Here is a 22877-nt window from a genome sequence, read left to right on the forward strand (position 1 = left end):
TTATAAAAAAAAGATAAATGGTCTTGTATTTCAGGAGAAAACTGGGTTGGAGTGTGCATGCCACTTCTGGATCAGTAGGCATGATTTTCTCTGCTGATGCAGTTGCTCTGGTTATGTTTTTCTTTAATGCCATCCCATGGTGGGATGCACCAGCTTTCAGTTACTCCTCCCAAGGAGTCCCTCAGCTGCTTTTGGGAAGGTGTGTTTCAGGCCACCTACATTGATCTGTTTTCAGTAGCTCCAGCAGTAATACATTACATTTTTATAAGTACTAAATGTCACCCCCCACAAAAGAGTTGTTGACCAAAGAAGCTGTTTTGTTTCCTTAGAGCTGTTTGTTTCATGTGTTCAACATTTGTATATGTGATGGCATAGGATGAGAGCAAGTCATCATTTTTTTGTGTACCTCAGTTTAGAGGGTGGCCTGATAAGACAGCAATGTCACCCACTTCACTTGAAGGGCAAAACAGTTTGAGTCACCCCTGATGTTAACAATGTCTTTGCACAACAGCTAAGTGAAATTTCCTCTCTTGCATATATCCTGCTGCATTCTGTTTTGTTACAATAATACAGAGACAGGTGTTATTGGTTTCCCAAACTATAGGGCTTATGATTCCTTAGTATTGTGGCTACCTTATCAGAAATAATTAAATAATGGATGCTGTATTAAAATCTTCTAAAGACTGAAAATATCTTGGAAAAAGCTGTTACGTTAGGTTGGAATTCCCCATTATTGGAACCCAATGACTAAACTTGGGATTTTGAAATTTCCGGTAGTTTTACAGCCTATGCTTCCTAGAGAGCTCTTATATCCACCAAACTCATATTGTGAGAACTTGAGGTTTTCCAGCTGGATAAATTGTAAAGAGAGAAGACACATTTGTGAGACAAAAGGTTGATAGATTAAAACAGTATTTAAACAGTGGCTAACAGAGCTGTAATGTTAGAAGGCTGGACACAACAGAACTTGAGACAGTAAATTGAATATTGAATGGGGTCACTCAAGTTGTTAGGTAGTGTTTGTGCTATAGTTAATTAATCACATGAAAGTCTTTGTTGTGGTTTGTATATATACACTTATAAGGGTGTGTTGTATGTGTACATGCATATATGTTTGCATTCAAGAGCTTTGTGAAAGTTTTCATGCACATGTGTTTATATATATAACTGCAGATGCAGAGCTTTACTGATTGCTCTGTGAAAGGGAACAGGAGCACATTTCTGTACACATAGTCACAAAGTAATGTGCAGACAAGTTTCAGTGACTGAATAACTGCTGAGAAGGCAGCAGGTCTAAGCTTGCAAGAGAATGAACTTCGCTGGAGAGAATGCTGCCAGACTTGCAGCAGCAGCGAGTCACTTAGGAAACCTGTCCTGACTTGACTGAAAATTGCTTCCCCTGTTAGGTGGGAGGAAGGTTTCCTTTGCTGTTCAGTTTCTGTTTTCACTCATCTCATGCTGCTTACTCACCGGCTGAACCCTGATGAGGTCCTACAGAGGAAGTCCCAAACAATAGTGTGTAAAACATGAACCCCCAGCCGCTCGAGAGAGCCAGTTGTCCCACTCTGCTCCTCACTGGTGTGGCCTCACCTTGGAAATTGTGTGAAGTTTTGGGCACTGCAGGATAAGAGAGTTCTGAAGCTATTAGAGAGCGTCCAAAGGAGAGAAACGAGGATGGTGCAGGGCCTTGAGGGGAAGCTGTGTGAGGAGCAGCTGAGGTCACTTGGTCTGTTCAGCCTGGAGAAGAGGAGACTGGTGGGGGGGAGACCTCATTGTGATCTTCAACATCCTCCTGAGAGGAAGAGGAGGGGCAGGCACTGATCTCTTCTCTCTAGTGATCTGTGACAGGACCCAGGGGAACGGCCTTAAGTTGTGTCTGGGGAGGTTTAGGCTGGATATTAGGAAAAGATTCTTCACCCAGAGGTGGTTGGGCACTGGAACAGGCTCTGCCAGGCAGTGGTCACAACACCGAGCCTGACAGAATTCCAGAAGTGTTTGGACAATGCTCTCAGGCACAGGGTGTGACTCTTGGGGTGTCCTGTACAGGGCCAGGACTTCAACTTAACAATCTTTCAGGGTCCCTTCCAACTCAACATATTCTGTAATTCTGTGATAAAAGAATAAAGAGGACTAGAGGCTGTTACTAGTATGATGAGAAAAGTAATGGCACTCTAACTACTGAAAGTCTATTTTAATGTTGTTTATAAAATTAAATCTGATTTTATGATCAGATCAGAACTTAGGTAGAGGATAATGTCATGTGGAAGAGAAAAATAATTCCCCCCCACCCCGCCCTGTTTATCTTATGGCTTTTTTAAATCCCTGTATATATCAAAACACTGTCATAAGTTTGCTCTAGTCAGGGAGTTTATCTTTAAATTTACAATATATTTATGTTGTATATAAAAAGTGAAAAACTTATCTCAAATGTCGTTTAGCATAAATTGATGCTGAATATGATTTTGAAGCCAAAAAAGTCACCTACGTATTTTATCACCAATCAAATTTTTATTATAAATTACATACTTGAGCAGCTTCATTCATCCAACTGAAGTCATTTCAGATGACCTTTTCCTCAGCAGCCTCTGTCTGAACAGAATATTGTTCTGCTGTTAATTGTTTTGGACATAGTGTGTGAAAAATCTTAAGGGAGTTGAATTTTGTTGTTCAGGGTTCACAGTACATAATTTTGCTTGCATGTTTACTGCTGGCCTGTCAAAATATATGATGGAATAAATTTCTCCTACAGATCAACTAATCATGAAAATAGTGTTGAGGTGTTTGATTGACATAGTAAAGCTGTTAATTTAGAGAGTATCAAGATCAAATGGAAGCTACTGCAATTAAGAAGTGACTGTGTTCTCAGCTGAAAATGTTTAGTGCTGCATTTTAGATTTTGTGTGCATTTTTCTGCTGTCTCATGGATGTATTAGGGAATTTCTGTGATTTGTTAGATTTAAAGACTTAATGTTCAACACAATTTCAGGGCAAATTTTACTCTTTTATAATAGTTGGTTTTATATTGATTGGGGAGGGTTGCTTTACATGTAATATTTCTGTACTCTAAAGGGCTTTGGAGAACAAAGGATTCAGCCATTATGAGATTTTGCTGGGGCTTTTTTGTTTTGTTTTTGTCTTTTCAACTTTGGCTCAAAATATTATAGTAGCAAGCTAAAAACCTTCCTGCCCATTTCTTTGTGACTGGCTCCTTTATGATATGCTTAGAGGTTCCTTGTCACTATATGATATGGTACTGCTCCAAGGTTTATATTATGAAGTTATATTCAATATATCATACATAGTAAGACCTTATTTGATACCATGGTGTGGCACAAATGTTAAATTTGATACTTTCATATCCATAGCACTTGAAAGTTAATAGTTCAGTTTTTATTGAAAGCCACATTTTTCATGTTTGTTCTCTCTTTTTTTTTTTTAAGCTTTACATTCAAGCATGCTGTTTCATACTGACAGGTGTCACACAGAGTCTGGAGGGCAAAAGGCTTCTTATGTCCCTAAAATTCCAGACACAGATATGGTGGTAAAGCAAGTGTGCTTAGGTGGGAAAAACTGTAGATGCCCTATGAAGTCCCTAAAGAAATTTAGCCATAGCCTAGTAATGGTAATTTTCTTCCTTGGGTGAGTTGAGCAATTTTCTTATGCTTTCAGTACTTCTGATCCAGTGCTGAGGCTGCTGTTTCTCATTTTTTTTTATGAGCATGAGCTGCTCACTCATGTACAGCTGCTTCAGAGTAGTTTGTTTCAGGTTTTGGCCTCACATTTCAGCTGCACACTCACGTGTCTGTAGCCTTATATTGTTTTATTTCCTTATTCAAGATTGCAGGAAACAAGCAAGCATAAGCCTCACGTTAAAGCAGTGCTGAACTGATAATGCAGCACTTTGGTCTCACTGAAGAGAAGTAGGGTAGAGGACATTAGCCAAGTCTTTGGGGATGCTTGTGAGATGCTCACTCCAATTGACCTTTTGTCATATAGAAATGCACCTGACAGGCCTGGGAGACTGCTTTGCCTGAAGTTTTGGTGGATTGTTTGAAGATTGGAAAATACTGGATGAAGAGGGAAATTGATTCTAAATTTATTTTAACAGTAGTAAACAAAAATTCAGTAAGCATATCTGCTTTCTTGGATAAGCCACACATCCTCCCTTGGCTTTATCTCTCTTTTGACTCACAAGCTTTATTCCTACTACTGTTTATTAAGGAATATGACAGTGATCAGTGTTACAGAAACTGTAAGGTAACGTACATCTGTTTCAGATTGTTTTATTCTGCAGCCATTTGACAAAATGTGGATTCAAATGTATGCTGGAGCTAGTGCTTCTGTGAACCAAGCAGGAAAATTAGGGTGGTAATTTTCCCATAATTTGGGAAACATCTTGTAGGTAGAGTGTTTTTCAATGGTCACAATTCATCTTTCCCTTCTTCACAGCTAGCATTGGTCGTGCTGTTTCGTGTGACCAAGAGATGTGTTTGAATAGGGGGATTCACAAGCAGGCCAGCCTAGCTATGGCACGTTGATAGAGGGTGTTAATTTTTCCATTGTTTTAGGGAATTTTTTGGGTATTTTGGTGAACCATTGTGCTTAGTTTTAAGCAAAAGGAGTCTAGTGCAAATGGAAGGGCTGGTGAACACATGAAGGTTCACGCTTTTAACAAGTGGGAAAAGATGAAACTCCTGTTTTTCTTCCCTCAGCTGTCACGGCTCTCTCAGCAGTCTGACTGCCTTCCCATGTGACATTTTTGCACTGCATTTCTAGGTCAATGGTGACACAACTAGCATGCTTGTGCCCAAATTGATCATCTCAGTCTGCTGTACTCCACATGGCTTTCACATCTATCTTTGCCATAGGCTGTGTTTGCATTTCCTCAAGTCTTAAGAAACAGGGACAGCTCAGCAGGCGCATGTTAACTTCTCATACGTGTTCTCACTCATATGAGTGAGCTTTGCAAATAGATCAGTGATGTGGGAAAAGTTGGTATAAAATCAGTGTCAGAAACAGAGGTGACATGTTGCTAAGATTATGAAAATTCAGCCAGATTAATTCTTCCAGAGAAGAACTGCTGATGCTGGACATTCTTGTACACCTTCTGCTGTATGTTCTCTTTCTCCTTCATGTGGCTGAAAAAAAACCCCAACACAGTCGGGTTCACAAGGAGAGAATCATGCCTTTAAGGGCATGACTTTTTTTGTTAATTGATAAAGTTATAACAAAAAGTGGTTATAACCACTTTGTTAGATTTGAAAGAAGATCACAAACAGGGCTGGTGAACAGCCTGTCCCTCCCATTCCTCCCTTTGGCAGGAGTCTCTTGGATGTACTCCTCAGGGCATGGCCACTTTCATTCCTGGGTGTTGTGTTCATGCTGCTGCCCTAAGAGTGTCACTGCTCTGTGAGGACACTGCAAGGTCTCTGGTCCCAGCCTATTTCCTGCATTTGGCAGGAGGTGAAGTGTGAGGCCAGTCACCTGTGCTTGTGTGGCTTTTGGATGCATGGAAAGGTGTCACTGAGCAGTTCCTTGCTGGCAGCTGTGGCAGGCCTGTGACTGTAATTCGGGGTGCTTAAAACCTGGGATTTTCCCAGCCAGGCTAAAACTGGGTGTGGAGGACAACAAAGATCCAGAGAGGTGGGTAAGTGGACAGAGGTGAAGGGCAGAGCTTGGAAAAACAGGAAAACTGGCACTCAGAGCTAGATTTGATGATAAGCCTGGCAGCACCAGAGAGATGTGCTTTTGCAGATCTCAGCTGTGTAGTTTTTGGTTTTTCCTAACACACATAATTTTAAATAAAATGAGGTGAACAAGTAATTTTTGAATTTCATTTTCTTGCACTTAGTTTCTCCCTAAGACTGCAAAGCTCCATAGATGATGATGGTACTTTAAAAATTCTGTAGGTTTACAAGGAGGAAAATATTTCTGATAAAGCTCTCTTTTGGCTAATGAAATAGCAGCTTACATGTGAGTTAGTATTGATGGCAGATTCAGTAATGACATGTGATGCAATTACTTTACTAGATAGAGAAGCACTTAGACACGTATTTAAGATATTTCTGAACCTAGGCGTCAGCTGGAGGTGATTGAAAATACACTATTTCTGCAGATTTCTTCACATAATTACTGTGGAAAATATTGTGGCATTGCAGTAAAAAGCAGAGAGTTTTGAATGCTAATAGCTGTAGGGGGAAGAGAATTCCCAGAGAAATGCTATTCTATAATCCCATACTAATCTCCCCAACAGAAAGCAGAAGAAGAGGAGCTTGTCCTCACACCTGATGGCACCAGGGAATTCCTCACTTTTGAAGTTCCACTGAATGACTCTGGGTCAGCTGGGCTTGGCGTGAGTGTCAAAGGTAACCGGTCAAAAGAAAACCACGCTGATTTAGGAATCTTCGTCAAGTCCATCATTAACGGTGGAGCAGCATCCAAGGTGAGAGGGAATATCTGTGTACTTTGGTCTTCCTCAGTTTTCCATAATAAGTTATTTTGAAAATATCCATAGATCAAAGAAGAATGAGGTCTCTAGTATTCACCAATTACACCATCAGAGGTAACATTTAGATTTCTACTCACATGTTTGCACGTCCCAGGATTTAAACAACCCTAACAGATTCGGGAAGGAGCGAGCCATCTCTGGTCCAGTTCCATTAGTATGCTGTTTGAGCAAACAGATTATGATAATAGCTTTCAGTGCAAATCTGTAATTGGAATAGACATTTCCTATAGTGGCTGCAGTGGAAGCTATTATTGCAGTGTTCATTTCCCCATAAACCCTTAGGACTAAGTATAGTTGGTTGAATATTTTTCTTTTGATTTGTTTTTCTTTTATTCTCTCCAGTAGACAAAGCTTCCTTTGTGTGTGTTTTATGTAACTATCTATAATTTTTACCTTTTCCAGGATGGCAGGCTTCGAGTGAATGATCAACTAATAGCAGTTAATGGAGAATCATTATTGGGCAAAACAAATCAAGATGCTATGGAAACCTTGAGGAGGTCCATGTCCACTGAAGGGAACAAACGAGGAATGATTCAGCTTATTGTGGCGAGGCGAATAAGTAAATGCAATGAGGTAATAAGCTTTTGATATTGGGATTGGCAATTTTCACTTCTGAGGTATTTGTGTTTACAGGAGATGTCATGTTTCCTCTGGGAGCTGAAAAATAATATCTGAGAAGCTAAAGAAAGAGAGAACTACAGAATTATCTGAATTTCAGTGTTAGACATGCTAACGTTATTACTGATCAATAAAGTTTTTCTTTCGAGAATTTTTGTCAATGAAAAACAGGAAACACTGAATAAAACTGTATTGATTTTGTAATTGGATCTCACTGTTTACGTGATTTTTGTTCAGCGGAGTTTTTTATGGAGGTCTATTAGGTCTTTCATTTATAGACTTTGTGTTAACTGACTTGTTTCTTTGTCACTTCTAATTTTTTTTAATTGAGTAGAGCTCTTATATTTCATTATTATGTTTTATCTAAACAAAAGTTTCACGTATAGATTCTACAAAAGTTTGTCTTGGCCTTAATTGTGGGAGAGGTTGAACTACTGAATTCAGGGTGAAGTGGTGATTCTTCTGATGATTTGCGACTTTTGTCTTCTCTAGTGCAATTTTGATGTGTCGATGTATTGAAATATATTAATGATTTCTAATAGTTTATCTTCTATTTAATGTAAATAATGCTATATACCAGGAATATATGGACATATAATGAGAAGGACTATAGATGTTGGGGAGGACTGAATTAGACTTCAGAACAAATTGGAGAAAGGACTGAGTTAAATAGGATACAGCTGAATGGCGTGTCAGAAAAGCATCTCTTCTTTAGAAATCTAAAAGTCAATTCTTTCAATCTTGCTAAAATAGTAAGGTCTTATCAGGAATGTTATTTCTTGATCATCATGCTTCAAAAACGATGTGCACAAATTGGTTTAGTATCACTGCTCCTGCCTAGGGGAAAAAAGAATGGTTTACTTTTTAATGCATAAATCTAACCTTCAGAAAAAAATCAGTCCATAGTGTATTATGAAATCATGTCTGAAAAAGACACTAGTCTTTTTGAAAGTGTTAAGCTCCTCTTGATTAACTGCTTATACAAAGTTTTTGTATGCATGCATGTTTATGTATGCACACTGCTAGAAAGCCAGCTTGGATGCACAGCGTGTCTTGCTTAGTGTTGAAGGAATTCTGACCTTTTTGTATGTGGTGATGTCCTTATCTAGGCCTAATTCAGAGTGTCCTTTGGAGACTGTTCCTCATTTTTACCCAATTTCCAGTTTGTAGAGGCTACTACATGTTATTACATAAAAAGGGTGCAATATTTTAGACTATTTCTGTGTTTAATTTTTTTTTCTAAAAGGATATAGAAGATGATCCCTTTTCTCCTGGTGAAAGTATTCTTGATTGAATTAATCCAGAGAGTGTTTGTAAACACAAGGGAGGTAATCCAGCGGTGATGAAACAAAGATATTTCTCCTTGAATCCAGCAAAATTTTTACTCATTCAAGAGTAGCTTGGTCCCCTATATATGCTTGACATTTAGTATGATTTATTTTGCAGAAATCAGTTGCCAAAAGCAGCACAGCTGACTGCAATATATGTGCTTCATGATAAAAGAACTGATTGTGGAAACAGATTTAGATACACTGAAATGTACCTGCACAAGGGCAGGATAGGCCCTCTCTTTCTGGCCTCCTTTATAGTTTTTTGTGCATTTTCCCAACTCTTTAAGAAGCTGGCAAGATCAGCTATAATGATTAGGAAAGCATTGATATGTCACTATTGCTGTAGTAATCATCTCTACAAAGTAATTTTTGTAAGTAATTTTTCCTAGGAATTATTGCTTTTATCACACTTATCCAAAGGAAATACGATGTCAATACTGTTTGCATATTTTAATATGATGAAAGGATGACTTGCATGGATATAAAGCTGTTTACCTGCTGAGCTAGCAGTATGCAAGAAGTCACTTTTCTGGAAGTCTTGCAATGCCCAGACTTCAATGAAATGAAAAGCAAAGAGAGCTTTTTTTCTTGGTATTTTGCAATTAAACCCTATATTTTCTTTCAAGAATGTGACCAATTTAAGCTTTAGATATTATTAAGCTGATATAACACTGATAAGCTGTGATAATGTTATTTCTGAATGTTGCAGGAATACCATATATGAGTATGGTATTCAGTCAGCTCAGTCCCTCAGTAGTGGCTGTGGGGCTTGAGAACTGGCTGGAGACAGCAGTGCCTCAGTGGCTGGCCTTGTCTTGGCTATATTATGCTTAATTTAGCAACACAGATTGCTTAGACATGCTGGTATACAAATTTTCCCCTTGGAACATTACAGTAGCAACAGCAGGAAAGATTTTTAGTATTAGAACACAAAAAGAAATGATATTTGACTGGCAGCAAATTCAGGAGCTTGCAGATTAGAAGCAACAACATAAAAAGGGCACACACTTATCTTACTAAAATCCCACCTTTTGTCACCATAGAAGCACAGAATCATTTAGATTAAAGACAATTGACTCCAACTATTTACCCAGCGCTGCCAAGTCCACCCCTAAACCATATTGCCAAGTGCCACATCTACACGTTTTAAAGACCTGCAGGGATGGTGACTCAGCCACTTCCCTGGGCATCCCATTCCAAAGCTTGGCTCTACTTTTCATGAAATATTTTACTTAATATCTAGTCTAAATCTTCCCTGGCACAACTGGTGACTGTTTCCTCTTGTCCTATCACTTTTTACCTGGGAGAAAGCACCAAACCCCACCCACCTGTCTAAATCCTCCCTTTAGGCAGCTGTAGAGAGCAAAAAGGTCTCTCCTTAGCCTTCTCTTTACTCCAGGCTAAATTCCCCCAGCTCCTCAGAAAGGGAGGGTTTACTGGTTTAATTAACTATAAAAAGAAATGTTCAACTTTTGAGAAAGTGCTTCCCAGTGTTTCCTATGCTCTTCTCCCTCTTTTTGTTCTTCAAAGGAGTCACCATAAAAAATCAGCAGATAAAAAAAAAACCTGTTCAACTGATTTCTTTCCTTTGTTGATTCAGTGTCATATGTGTCCACTTTGTATACAAAAACATAGCTTTGTTTCTTGTTAGTCTGAACTACAGTTAAGTGGAACTGGTTTGGTGTTATTCCATTTTGTGTGTCACCAAGAACAGTGTTCACTCTGCTCTGTTCCAGTGTCCTGTGAGGTCAGGTCTTGGCTGAGTCACTGCCACACCATGGAGCACCCACAGGTGTCTCAAAAGGGAAATCCATGCGAGGGGTGATAATGCCAATGCAGAAGTAATTGTGCTAAACGTCTGGATGATGAAAGCAGTTGCTCTCTGGATGATAAAAAAATCCCACAACGAAATAACAGCAAAAAGAACAAAAAAACCCCAAGTCTTTTTTTCCCCTGCCATCAAGTCCAGCAATTGTTTTGCATTTACGAAGTCAGTCTGACTTCCTTTGAGATAGACTACACAGTCCGCTTCTTTCTTTGCTAAAACTGAGTTTAAATTGGATTTTTAAGGCAGTTAGTGGTATGAAACTGTTCTTTTGGTTTTAATGTCAATTTTCATAATCACCCCTCAGAATTGCTGAGGAGGGAGAATTAGTTTTGCGGCATGATTCTGTAGATTGTTGTTTCTGCATGTTTCAATTTATACTAGGATTTTTGTGTACTTTTTGTATTTTGTTTGCTGTCTAGAAGTGACAGAACCTCTGTTGTCCTGGGTTGAGAGAGGCAGAACAGTTGCTTCTGATCTGCTGCAGAGGCACTGTCTTTGTCAGAGAGTTTTCTTTGGCTTCTTGAACATGAAACTGTTTCAGAACTTTGTGAAGTGACCTTGGATACTCCTTTCCAATGCTATCATTATTCTCAAACAGCTTGACAAGTTCTCATGTTGTAAACTGAGCCTTCAGAGCAATTGTAGCAACAATGTAAATGTACATAAATACCATAAGAGTATTATCTTGACTTCAGAGCGGCAGGGAGGAGATAATTTATATCATCAGCCCTTCTATAACTGTAGTCAAAAGAGACCACAAACTTCCCAGAAGGTTAAAAGAGATTTTGTACTGCTGTGGTTTTGCTGAAGATTTGCCTGTAGGAAGAATTTTCATTGACTCACCAGAAGATAGTGTGTAATCCATAAAGGTTTTTGAGTGAATTGTCTTGTAGTAAATATTGATATAAGTACGGAGTGTTAGTTATGAATGAGCTCTAAGCCAAAGCTGTGCATCTGAGTTTTTCTCCTGTTTGCATTATATCTGTACAGAGTACAGCAATGTAGAATTCTGCAAGCTGCACTACTACAAACCTTGCAAAACTGTGTTTAATATCTCAGCCACTCCAGATAAAAACACACACTGAATATTTGATGGACACTGTTAGATTAGTGTAACAAAAACATTTAATTTGGGATTTGGCTATATCTGAGGTTCCCTTGCCCCCCATTTAAAAAAAGTTAAACATTCTGTTATGTTCTGTGTTTTCAGCTTTCAGCCTTGCTTGTTAACTCATCAAGTTTCCTACATAAGCATGGAGAGACTCTTTGAGACATATTTGCAAAGCTGTGAAAACAGTGGGAAAAATGGAGAGAATAACAATAATATTGACTTGATATTCATATATGGCCAGTTTTTAACACTTCATTTTTCAGAAGAGACAGCCATCAGCTTTTTAGATCTTTAACTCAGGTTTGAAATTTTTTAAATTGCTCAGATTTAAGGTGAAACAATGGAGTTCCTTGTGCTGTGTTCTGTTAATTAGTGATGCTGTTGTGATTAGCCTTTATGGGCAAACAGCTGGCGGCTGCATCGCCAGGACGTGCTCAGCACTCAGGCACAACTGCCAGGCACATCCCTGCAGCTGGTGCCTCCATGTGCTGATTCAAGAAAATAAAGGTAATTGTTACTTTTGGAATCCTGTGCTTTTCAGTCCTGCAACCTGGACAGCTTAGAGACACAGACTGCTTGTCTGCACTCTGTTCATGTCACAGGCAGGCAGCACTTGTCTGCTGTTAAGTGAGAGAATGTCACCATTTTCCTCAAAATGAGAAATTTCAAGGGTTTTTCTTGTTTAGACCTCCCCCCCTTTTTTGACAGAATGAATATTTTGCCAAACCTGTCTGAAATGAATCTTTGCAAATGATTTGCAGATCCCCAGATTTCTTCATGCATGTCTGTTCATTTTTTTCTCCTTTTGAAAATGAGCAAACTGTGAAGCAGAGTCCTGATTCCAGACCGTATAAGGACCTCATCATTCATGAAATAAATTGACTGATAGATCAGTGAGACTTTGCAAATGAGTAGTTTCATTATAAAAGAAACAAGCAAGCATCTTTTCCAGTGTGTGTGCAAGTATAAAATATTCAGCATCATTTCCCCCTGCATGCATTGCCGAGTTAGCTACATTGAAATGTAGGTGACAGGTTTGTTTTTTCTTTCTCACTAGATTGGTCTTGTGATGACCTTTTGGAATTTAACTGTCAAAAAGTCTTTAGCATCTCCTCCAAACACAGTGATTTCCCTGTTCATTCCTATCTCCAACTCATTGATAAAGCTGTTTATCAACTTAAGCTATTCCCAGCTCTGATTCCTAGGGGAATCTACAACTCTTCTCCATCCTGAAGATCAATCTTTGTGTCCAATTCTTTAGCCAGTTTTCAACCCAGAAAATGAAAATTTAGTCCAGTCCTATGAAAACTTAGTTTCTTTAATGCCTTTGATATTGATGCCTTGATATAGTCTAGTAGTATTTTAAAAGTATCTATGTTGGAAAATGAAGCTGTAGTGTTTTGGAAATCTTAACCACAGTACACAGATAAGAAAGAAAAAAGAAAGCCTGGAGAATAATTCTGTGTGACAGATAGAGCTTCAGCATTCTGGATGCAGTGTCATATATAGTAAATTTGTGTACCGACTTCTTTAACACCCATAACGCTTGCATTCCTATATTTGGACAATTTATTTTCTGAAGGAAAAATGGAGTCTGATTCTTTTTTCATTAAAAAAAGATTGTTTATGCTTTGAATATTTTGGCACTCTTCTTGTGCATAAGCCTTTTTCATATTTATGTACATAACTTCAAATAGGATGGATGGTGGTGTTTAAGTAAAAGGGACTGCATTATTTGTCCTTTTATCATCCAGATAAGCAGCAGCTGGGCTAGCTGGTACAGACAGTACTTTAGCAAACAGCTGTTTTTTATCTGAATGACAAAGGGTCAGAGTAGAGCCTTTTTTTTAATTTAAAAAATTTTAATCTGGCTTTTTTAATTTAAGAGAATGGATAGAAAAGGAGCTACAGGCAATCTGTAGCATGGGAGGTTTTATTGCATTTTTACAAATATGATCATTTAGTACAGATCAGTGCTAGGATCCAGAGAGGGAACTCTCTCTTTTCAGTCTAGAGAGAAGAAAAATCAGAGGATCTTTACCAGTCAGTGTCTATAAATACCTGATGAAAGTAATAAAGAAGTAATAAAGAATACTGATCCAGACTCTTCTCAGGGCTGCCCAGTGTCAGGAAAAGAAGAAACAGGCATAAACCAAAATACAAGAAATTTCTTTACACATAAGAAAAAAGAAATCCTTCTTAGAGGTCAACACTGGCACAACTTGCCTGAGAGTGTGAGGAGTCTCTGATCTTGGAGATGTTCAAAACCCAACTGGGCAGGGCACTGTGCAACCTGCTCCTGCAGACCTTGCTTTGGGCAGGAGGTTGGATTAGATAATCTCCAGTGATTTCATCCACCCTCAGTTGGTCTGTGACTCTGAACTGGCGCACCAAGGGGTGCTCCAGCAGCTGTTGACAGGGGGCCAGTTGCCACATGGATTTCTTTCCTTGCCAGGCCTTTAATGAAGCCAGGAATTTGTACAGCTTTGTTTATGTTGCCCACTCTTTATCAGCCAATCAAATCAAATTATACCAGATAGCACTGAGAGTGGCTAAGAGAAGGAACTAGAATGTGTAATTCCAGCTCTTTATTAGAAATGCATCACGAAGAACAAGTCTGTTTGAACTGCAGTTTTGCTTTGGACTGTTGGACTGTTTGTCTTGCCCACAACAACAGTTTGCAAATTCTGTGTTTCTTTTCTTGCGCAGACGTGCTGTTAACAATGTAAGGAAAAGGCATTTTGGGGTTTTTTGTGGCAACCAGTTGTCTAATTTTGGGTGTTTTATAAAAGGCATTTTACCTTCTGTAAAATGTTTGTGTAGCTGGCTGTCAATGCCTTTGTTTAAACTCATCTTTTGAGATGCTAATTAAAAATTAATAAAGTTTTACTCATGGAAATGATAAAATATGTGATTCACTTTACAAAACATGGCCATATAAATGCAACACTCCTGCTATTTCTTTTATTTATTCTGGACTTATTGTATTACCAGGAATGAATTTCTATATATTTCTTTGCTTCTGAACCATCTTGTCTCATTTTCAGAAAGGCACCGTCAGTGTCTTTCTGAAAATCTCTTGAGATCTTTCTACAAATGAATCTGAAAGTTGATGGCTTGTCACACGAAGGACTGTGTGATATTGCTCACTAAAAGCTGGACACTTGTTACATAAAGTCATCAATATAGCACTGGGAGAATAAATCCCAAAGCACTTTGATATTTTCACACCTTATTTAAAGGCAGTGAAATAAAGGGTAGTTCATAATTTAGTACCTTTATCATGCAACTTTAAGCTCTCAAGCAGTCTAATGTTGCTATACTCTTTTTTCTGTAGTGTTTCAGAAGTTATCATTTCTTTTCAAATGTGCCTTAGATTCTTTATAACAGAGTCTACAAATATTGTTTAATTTACTTTTCAGTAAAGCTGTCAGTTGTAATCTGCAATTTAAAAAAACTAATAAAACAAATCCTCATTTCGCAATTTAAACCTTACTGAGTCTAATTCACTTGCACTGCAAGTATATTATTCTCCTGCAGTTTGACGTGCCTCCAATTGTAATTGTGTTGACCCTCCGATGCAGTAAATCTCCCCGGTGCTTATCAAACTGGGAGAGATAAGTCTACAGTTTGGAACTTCATTAAATATCTCATTTATATTAAACAGATGATGGCTTTGAACAGAAATAATAATTTTTACAGAGCCTGAGACCTCCCGATCGCGGTCTCCTTGACCGTAGTGCGGCGTTTCGCAGCCCTCCGCCCCCGCGCCCCGGGTGTCGTCAGGAGTCATCCACCATCGGGCTCACTTCAAAGCCTCTGCTGGGGAGAAGGCCCAGGGCTTTGTAGCCCTTGAAGCAGATTTTTTAAACTTTTTCATAGCACACATTTTTTAGTCGTCTGGGGAGTGCGGGTGGGGTGATTAATAATGGGCAGCTGTTTCAAAAAGAAAAAACAATCAACATGTTTCTTGTTATTGTAATTCCTGAAACTATGAACTAGTCCTCTCGTGCTTGTTTGGAGATCACTCGGTACTTGGAATGAGCATTTCCAGTGGCTTTAAATAGTTTGCAGCATGCTCTGTGTCTTTGAGTATCTGGTCCCCACTGTATTTCAATATGTATGAAATAAATGCTGTGGGATTTGTGTAAGGACACTGCTTTTAAGATTTAACTATTTGCTTCAATATGAAGAAGTGTGTTGGTAAGAAGAGCTAATGCTTTGATATCTGAGTTCATACTACTTTTCTACGAAATACATGTATTTTTTAATAGTTGTTTACTTTTTTGATAGAGCTGAATTCAGCTCACAATGTTCAGGTGAATTGGTTTAATGGTCTTGGCAAAGCATCTTGGTGGCATTGCTGAGAGGATAGCAGGGTGCTGGAGCCCAGCTGAACCAAGAGCTTTAGGGGCAGCAGGAAGACTGGATGGCATGAGGATTGGGCCATGATGTGGGGAGTCTCTTATCTCTGCAGGGAGCATGTGGGCCCTGCTACATTGGGCATGCACAGTGACCTGTGAATGCACAGGTACTCATTCTTCTCATTCCTGGGAGCTGTGCTGACAGCAGAGCTGTGGCTGATAGGGTTGCTAAATCCGGGTAGATGATACCAAATTATTTTCTTTTCCTCTCTTGGAGAGCTGCATTCCCCTGAGCTCTGATTCTCTGGGGCTCACCAAGGAGAACTTGACTTTTCCCTGTCCTCTTGAAAAATATGAGAGGCCTCTGTAGGAAAATGAGGGATGACCAGCTTCTGCAAGCAAAGGCTGGGCTGGGAAGATACTCAGGCATTCTTCTGAAGGAGAGCAGCTGGGGTGGGCAGGAGGCTGTGTGTGCAGCCTTTCTCTTTCCTGTGCACGTGGCCAAGCAGCCTGAGCCCATCACTTCCACCACATACTTCATTGGTCTTGTGATGCCCTGGAGAGTCTGGCCTCAGTTGTGGAGGGCAGGGACCTGGCAGCTCCAGGGGTTTGAGGGCTGGGGTGGAGGGCACCCCAGGTCTTGCCAGTTCTGCTTTTGTGTCTCTGCCTGGATGCTGCAGCAAGAGATTAGAGGAGCTTCCAGGCTGAATGAGGCATGTAAGACCTCTTTACTCTGCAGTCAGGAAAGACAGAGCAAAGAACTCAAATTGAAAATAAAATTACAGTGAAGTCTGACAACTTTTGTGTTTTTTCTTTTGTTCCTAACTACAAAACTTCGGAGTGTGATGATTTCATTTGAAAGCAAGTTGCACCACTGTGGCAGCAGCAGCCCAATTCCAAATGAGAGTTCCTGTTCCATGCTCCTGACAAGGGGCTTGTTGTGTTCAGCTGTCAGTGTGCAGAAGATGGCCCAGCTGTCTGCTGATGGTATTGGAAACAGCCCAACTGTCTGTTTGAGAAATTATCCAACAAAGAGGCACCAAAATGGAATGGGGTTTTTTCACCAATTTTCTGCTGAAGGGTTTGAAATTTGACAGGGCACCATGGGGGGTGCAGTGTAAAGGGGTTAGAAAGTTGGTCATTAGGCAGAGCTGTCATTGCAAATTATCTCTGTCCAGCATGAGAAGTTCTAGCTCATTTGGTGCTCAGACAGGTCTAGGCCTTAGGCAATTTGTTACAGTTCCCCCATGTGGTAAGGGGACCTCAGGCACTAATTTTCTCCTCTCTTTGCAGTTGGAATCACCTGGGAGCCCCTCTGGGCCAGAGCTGCCCATAGAGACTCTGCTGGATGACCGGGAGCGGAGGATTTCCCACTCCCTCTACGGTGGGATTGAGGGTCTCAGCGAGTCACCCACAAAGAACGTGGCACTAGGCAGGATAATGGGTGAGTCAGAGCAGCTCTGCTAAGCAGGGCATGTTTTATTTCTCTCTGTGATTCATTGAAGGGTGGCTAATGTGTTATGTGGGAATTGGGAACACGGAGGTTGCACTGACCAACTTAAAACGTGCCTTAAAATTCTTCTATGCAAGACTTCTGGATAGTTAATGTGAGGAAGAAGGTAAAGCGGGATTCTAAAGTGAATTTTGCATCCTGTGACAGGTCATAGAATGAATAATAGTAGAATTTAACATGGTCTTTCAATATCTGTTTTAGGACAATAAATTATTGGTTGGTCTAGGCTCCATGTTGCATCAAAGCCAGTGATTCATGGGAATTCATAATTTTTTTTCAATATTCCTTCACCTCTGTTTCAGTCCTACTAAAATACAAAAATAAATAAGGCAAACTTGCGTCCATTTATGCTTATTAGGGGACTTATTAATTTATTTAAATGTTTGCTTTGTAGGACACCAATTTTAAAACCTCATAACTAATTATAAGCATCCCTTGTGCAGATTCTATGCCCTGCCATCTGCATGGTCCCAGTGGATAATGAGGTTATTAGTGCTTGCTTTGCAGCAATTCAACTTCTGATGTACAGAGCTAGGTAATAAAGACTTGCCTTGCCACAGGAGTGGTTGGATTTACTGACTAGGATGGGATTAGTTTGAAAGGATTTTCAAGTTTAAACACAAAAAGCAGCTTGATGAAAATAACACCTGACAGAAGACGTGACAATTGCTCGCTTGAGTTGTGAGTTTAAAAAGAAGACACGGCTATTAAATCTAGGACTTTTTTTAGCATATTAGGTACACAGAATATGTTAGAGGATGGTACTATAAACTTCATATGAAGCGAGGCATAACATAGTTTTCAATTGCTTTAGATTAGTTTTCAGCCTTAGAAAATTAGTCTATCACAGAGGCTTTTCCAATCAACAGTCTGTGTATATTTTTCACCCTATATTTTTTTATTTGGGTTGGGTTTCTTTTTTTTTCCACCCATGTTTTCTTTTTAAAATAATTTTTGTATTTTGGATTTTGCATTTTCTTTGTGGTGACAAAATATGACTGCTGTTAAACTCTCTGAAAATCCACAAGTATTGCTATTTAGGGTATTTTGTCCAGTAAGTCTTTTGCCCTTTTTTGTTCATTTGGGAAATAGTAATTAGAAACATACTGTATTCTGTTCTATTGCATTTCATTTTGTGCAGCTCGGAAGAAAAAATGAGCACGTGAAAATCAAGGCTGTGTGAAACCATGTCATCCAAAGTCATATGCTCTTAAAGAGAAAAATTTAGAAAAAATTGTATTTGTTTGTCAACAAATTTAAGGAGTGATGAATTAATTTGAAGTCTTTAGCACTACTCTCCCATAGAAAGAGGTAGTTTTTGTTGTGTCAAGGCTTTAGATAAAACATTTGCAAAGCATTGCCTTCTGCTTTTTCCATCAGTGCTGCAGAGGATTTACACACAGAGCTCATATAAGTGTTAACAAATTATCACTTAAACACATTGTCCATTTTTGTTGGGAGAGGGAGCCCTGAGAAAGTCTGGGTGCACGTGTGTCAGCAGTGCAGTTTGCTTCAACATCAGAGGAGCACAAGACTTGCCGTGCCAAATTGAACTAGTGGTTCATCAGTCTGATATCACCCCTTTAGCAGTAGCCAGTAATTCATGTTTAACCACAAAAAACCAAAACAGTATTTCCAAAGCTGTTAGCATCTAATACCCTTAGATACTTTTGCATTGTATACATAGAAAAAAAAATCTATCCTTCATTTTCTAAGTTTCTCATAACCTGAAGTAAATGTTTTGATTTTCTTTGATTGCTTTTCTGAATTGTTTTCAGGGACCAGGAACTATGTAAAAAATTGGTTGGTTGTGACTTTAATTCACTGAATCTTTAGTGGAAGCACATTAGTGGAAAATCAGGTTGTGCCTGAACCTCATAGTAAATGTGATCTAGCAGCGTGTAACTAAAACTGGTCTTTCTAGGATTGGACTGTTCCCTTCTGCAATCACAGCAGAAGCACAGACCTGTGATGTTTAAACCCAGTTTTTGGGGAATGGTCACTTTTCTAATAAGACTATTTTTCCTGAATTAATCAGCACCACTAATTAAAACTGCACTGTTCATAATCTTTCATATGCAAGTTTTCTTGCAGTGCCATACAACAGGGAGGTATTGCCTATTGGGAGAGATAGGTGCAGTTGCTTGTTTCAGAATAGCTAACATTTTAAAGACTCAGTCACTTTTTATGCAGTGGAATCTCTGTTTTTTGGGGGGATTGATAATGAGAAAAAAAGCATGGCTTTTTTATTTTCCTGAGAATGTTTGTGGGTGTTACATGACTCTTCCTCTCTTGAAAATTGGCCTAAAATTGAGGATTAGTCCTAAGAACAACCTGGCTGAAGAACACTGGAGGTCTATACCTTCCCACACCAGCCCTGCCCATGAAAACAAGCCCAAAGGAGTGCTTTATGCAGTGCTGCTTCCCTTGAGTGCTCTCCCCATATCAAGAACCCCTCTGATGAGCTCTCTGAATCATCTGATGTCTTTTGAATTACCCCTCAATGGATTTAACTAAATAAACTTCTAGTACTCAGTACTTTTTAGTGAGGAGATGACAGTTTGTTTTCATGGAAGGAGTAGGTCTTCCTGCTGCTTTTGCTCTTGGATGGGTTTGAGTTTTCTTCCTTCCTAATTTAAAGTATTCAAAAGTAGCAATTTTAAAGTCTGGAAAATGCCTGCTTGTTTTAGTCATTGCTTAAAGTTGGAACAAAGATTTCGAGTGTTTTGTTCTTTTAAATACCATTAATGTAATTTCAGGAAAGGTATTTAAGACAATTTCCTTACTCCTTCATAACTGACAAGCAAGAACTGGCTGTCAGAGCCTTGCTGTGAGAGTGGGAATAAAATACCAATTTTAGGATGTGATTTAAATTATGTAAAATAATGTTTGCTTACTGCAATAAGGCTACGTGAATCTTTTCATGTTTCTGATGATTCTCATGTTGATCTACTTTTCTAGGTGGTTATTGCTATTATAGATTTTCTTATGCTTTTTCATTTGATAATATTTCACTGAAAATTTCTGATGGAGAAAAGATACAACTTTCTGTATTCAGGGAATACTTTTGGTTTGGAGGAGATGGGATATTTTATTTATATAAATTGGGTCTTTTAAGAATTAGATGGCTGTAAGAAACCCTTATATTTATTTATTTTATTATTTCCAAGGTGCATGTTATTCAGTAAAACAGCTGTGTTATACTGGTTTGCTTGGCTTTATAATTAAAAATTCAAGTCTTCTTCTGACATACCGTTCTTGTATGTCATGCATTATGCTCCTGAGTTTTACAGTACATAAATACATAGCTGCTGTCTATATAAATTATTCTTATTCAACAAACAGCTTAGTACAAAGTCCTCTTTCATCTCCTTCTTCTAGTTGCTGATTTTTTTTTTATGAACGTGGCAGGTTTTGTTGCTAACGGTGACTAAACAGAAGATATTTTTCGGGGGGTACACAGAATAACAATCACTTGCACTGAATCTGCTTTTCATCCTGAAGGATCCCCCATAACTTTGTGAAGTTTGATGGTTCTTACACAACAGGAAATACTCTGTTCTCTACATAAATAATTGCTATCTTAAGGGTAGAATCAGGAGGAAGCACTACTGACAGAAATTTAGCTAGAGATGTAGAGTGTGTGTCTCAGTGAAATGAAAATAACCCTTTACAATCAAAATGTAGTTCCTTGGCCAGGAATCTCATCAAAATGTTATGCTCTTGTACAATAGTTGACAGATCTGAGCACTTTCTTGAAATCCAAGACCTGTATACAGCAGAGAAATCTTTGTTGTTAGTCATTCTCCAGGCGTTCGTTGTACTATTGGTCTGAGTCCCACAGTGTCAACATGCTCATGAGTCATTCATAAGGTAATGCTGGGTTTGGAACATACGGTGAGAGTGTTCAACAGATTTTGTAGACCATCCTTTAAAGAGAAAGCAATAGCAAAAGCACAAAGCATCAAGCCAGAAACAGTTCCATGACAATGCAGTGTCAGTGTGGGAGCCAAGTTATCCCAGCAAACGTATTAACTGAACTTTATGGAATGGCAAGATCTGAAAGGACCTGGAGCAGTTTAGTTCTTCATGAATAAACCTGTTATTCATACCATGTACTGTGTGTGATCAGGGTTTGTTTAGAGGGCTCTATGTTGATGGTTTAATTCCAGTACAAATTATTTTCTGGTGTATAATAGGTTTGAAGGTGTATAATATTTTTTGAAATATGCTGCTTGGCATATTTTTCCTTGTAGGATGAAAATCCTCATAGATCAGGAGACCAGCCATTTGGTACTGGAGCTCTGGGGCTTTTTTTTCTGCACAGACAGATGGGAACCCCTCTTACCCAATTGTTTGGTGAAGTCCACAGACTGTGCTCCTTTAGATTGGTAACTTGTCCAAGAAATTTGAGCATCATTGTTCTGAGATGAGAAACATTTGAAAGGGAGAATGTTTTACCTTGCTTAGTACAGTGTCCAACATACTTTATGTTATTACAGATTACCTCACTGAAGCTGAATTAATATATGCAAAACTGGACTTGAAGTGTAGTCAGAGTCTAAATTTCACAGAGTCTAAATAGCACTTTTCCAGCCCGAGGGAAAATTATTTTCTTGAAGAGGTTTGTAGACAGGTTGAGCAATGCCTTAGATTTGTAGATCAGTCAAATATACTGAAGATTACTGGGTTTGAAGTTTGTTTGATGTTTCCTTGTAAGGTTTCTCACAACACTTGTGGAATTAATTCTCCAGGGGTATTTTCTATCCACTTCAGCTGAGTTCTCTACAAAGCATGTATTGAGTCCCGTGCTGAGGTTTGTCCAACCATCTGCTGGAGGTGAAGCCTTTCAACTGTTTTTAGCTTCATCTGCAATGAAAAGCATAGGCATGTCAGATGGGTTTTCTCCCTAATTCTAAAGCAACTATTAAAATGTCAATCTTCACCCTTGTCAGATATAAAGAAGGGTAGTGAAAAGTTAAAAGTGTTACTGAATTACTGTAGCCTCTCAGATGGGAAGTTCAATCTGCTGAGTGCCATAAGGTTATACCTTTTCACAATCAATTCTTTGGAGACATTATTAACTACACAGTTAACAGTCTTGTAGGCATTATGTTTGGAAAGAAGTACATTACCAGGCTAAACATTAACCTGTCCATCAAAGGAACTATTGCTGGGCAGAATCAGCTGTTATGCAAACTGCATGCATTCATTTCAGTTTGACAGTGATGAGGTGTTCACCATGCAGTACCTTTTTCTTCCAGCCATTTTTTCAGCCTTCTTTAATGATCCCTTTGAAAGCAGTTTTCCCTTCTTTGGAAAGATTGCTATATGTATTATCTAGTGCAGTGAGGATTTTAACTACCTCTTTACATATAGGGGTTTGTTTGTTTGTTTGTTTTTTTATTAATAATTGCATGCAAAGGTAGTGAGAGTAACTGAAACCTTTACAGAAAAGAGGAAAACTTTATTTTCCCCAAATTATTCACATTTTTTTCCATATCTACAGTGAAAGTAAAGTGTGGAAATAATTGATGTGTCCATAGAAGCAGTTTAAAATATGGAAATAGAAGTTTTGTGATACATTACACTGGCGCATCATAG

The 22877-nt window shown here is 38.8% G+C and overlaps 1 protein-coding gene across 11 annotated transcripts in view; it reads left to right on the forward strand.

Moving 5' to 3' along the window:
* PARD3 (par-3 family cell polarity regulator) overlaps positions 1 to 22877 on the forward strand; it is a 444905-nt gene that overhangs the window by 262810 nt on the left and 159218 nt on the right. For all 11 annotated transcript variants that reach the window (XM_030943492.1, XM_030943497.1, XM_030943503.1 and 8 more), the window contains 3 exons: positions 6254 to 6442; positions 6911 to 7081; positions 17054 to 17204. In XM_030943492.1, the coding sequence (XP_030799352.1) occupies positions 6254 to 6442; positions 6911 to 7081; positions 17054 to 17204 (511 nt within the window). The remainder of the gene's footprint in view (positions 1 to 6253; positions 6443 to 6910; positions 7082 to 17053; positions 17205 to 22877) is intronic.

The sequence above is a fragment of the Camarhynchus parvulus genome, chromosome 2 (genome assembly GCF_901933205.1).
Source record: "Camarhynchus parvulus chromosome 2, STF_HiC, whole genome shotgun sequence".
Taxonomy (NCBI): Eukaryota; Metazoa; Chordata; class Aves; order Passeriformes; family Thraupidae; genus Camarhynchus; species Camarhynchus parvulus.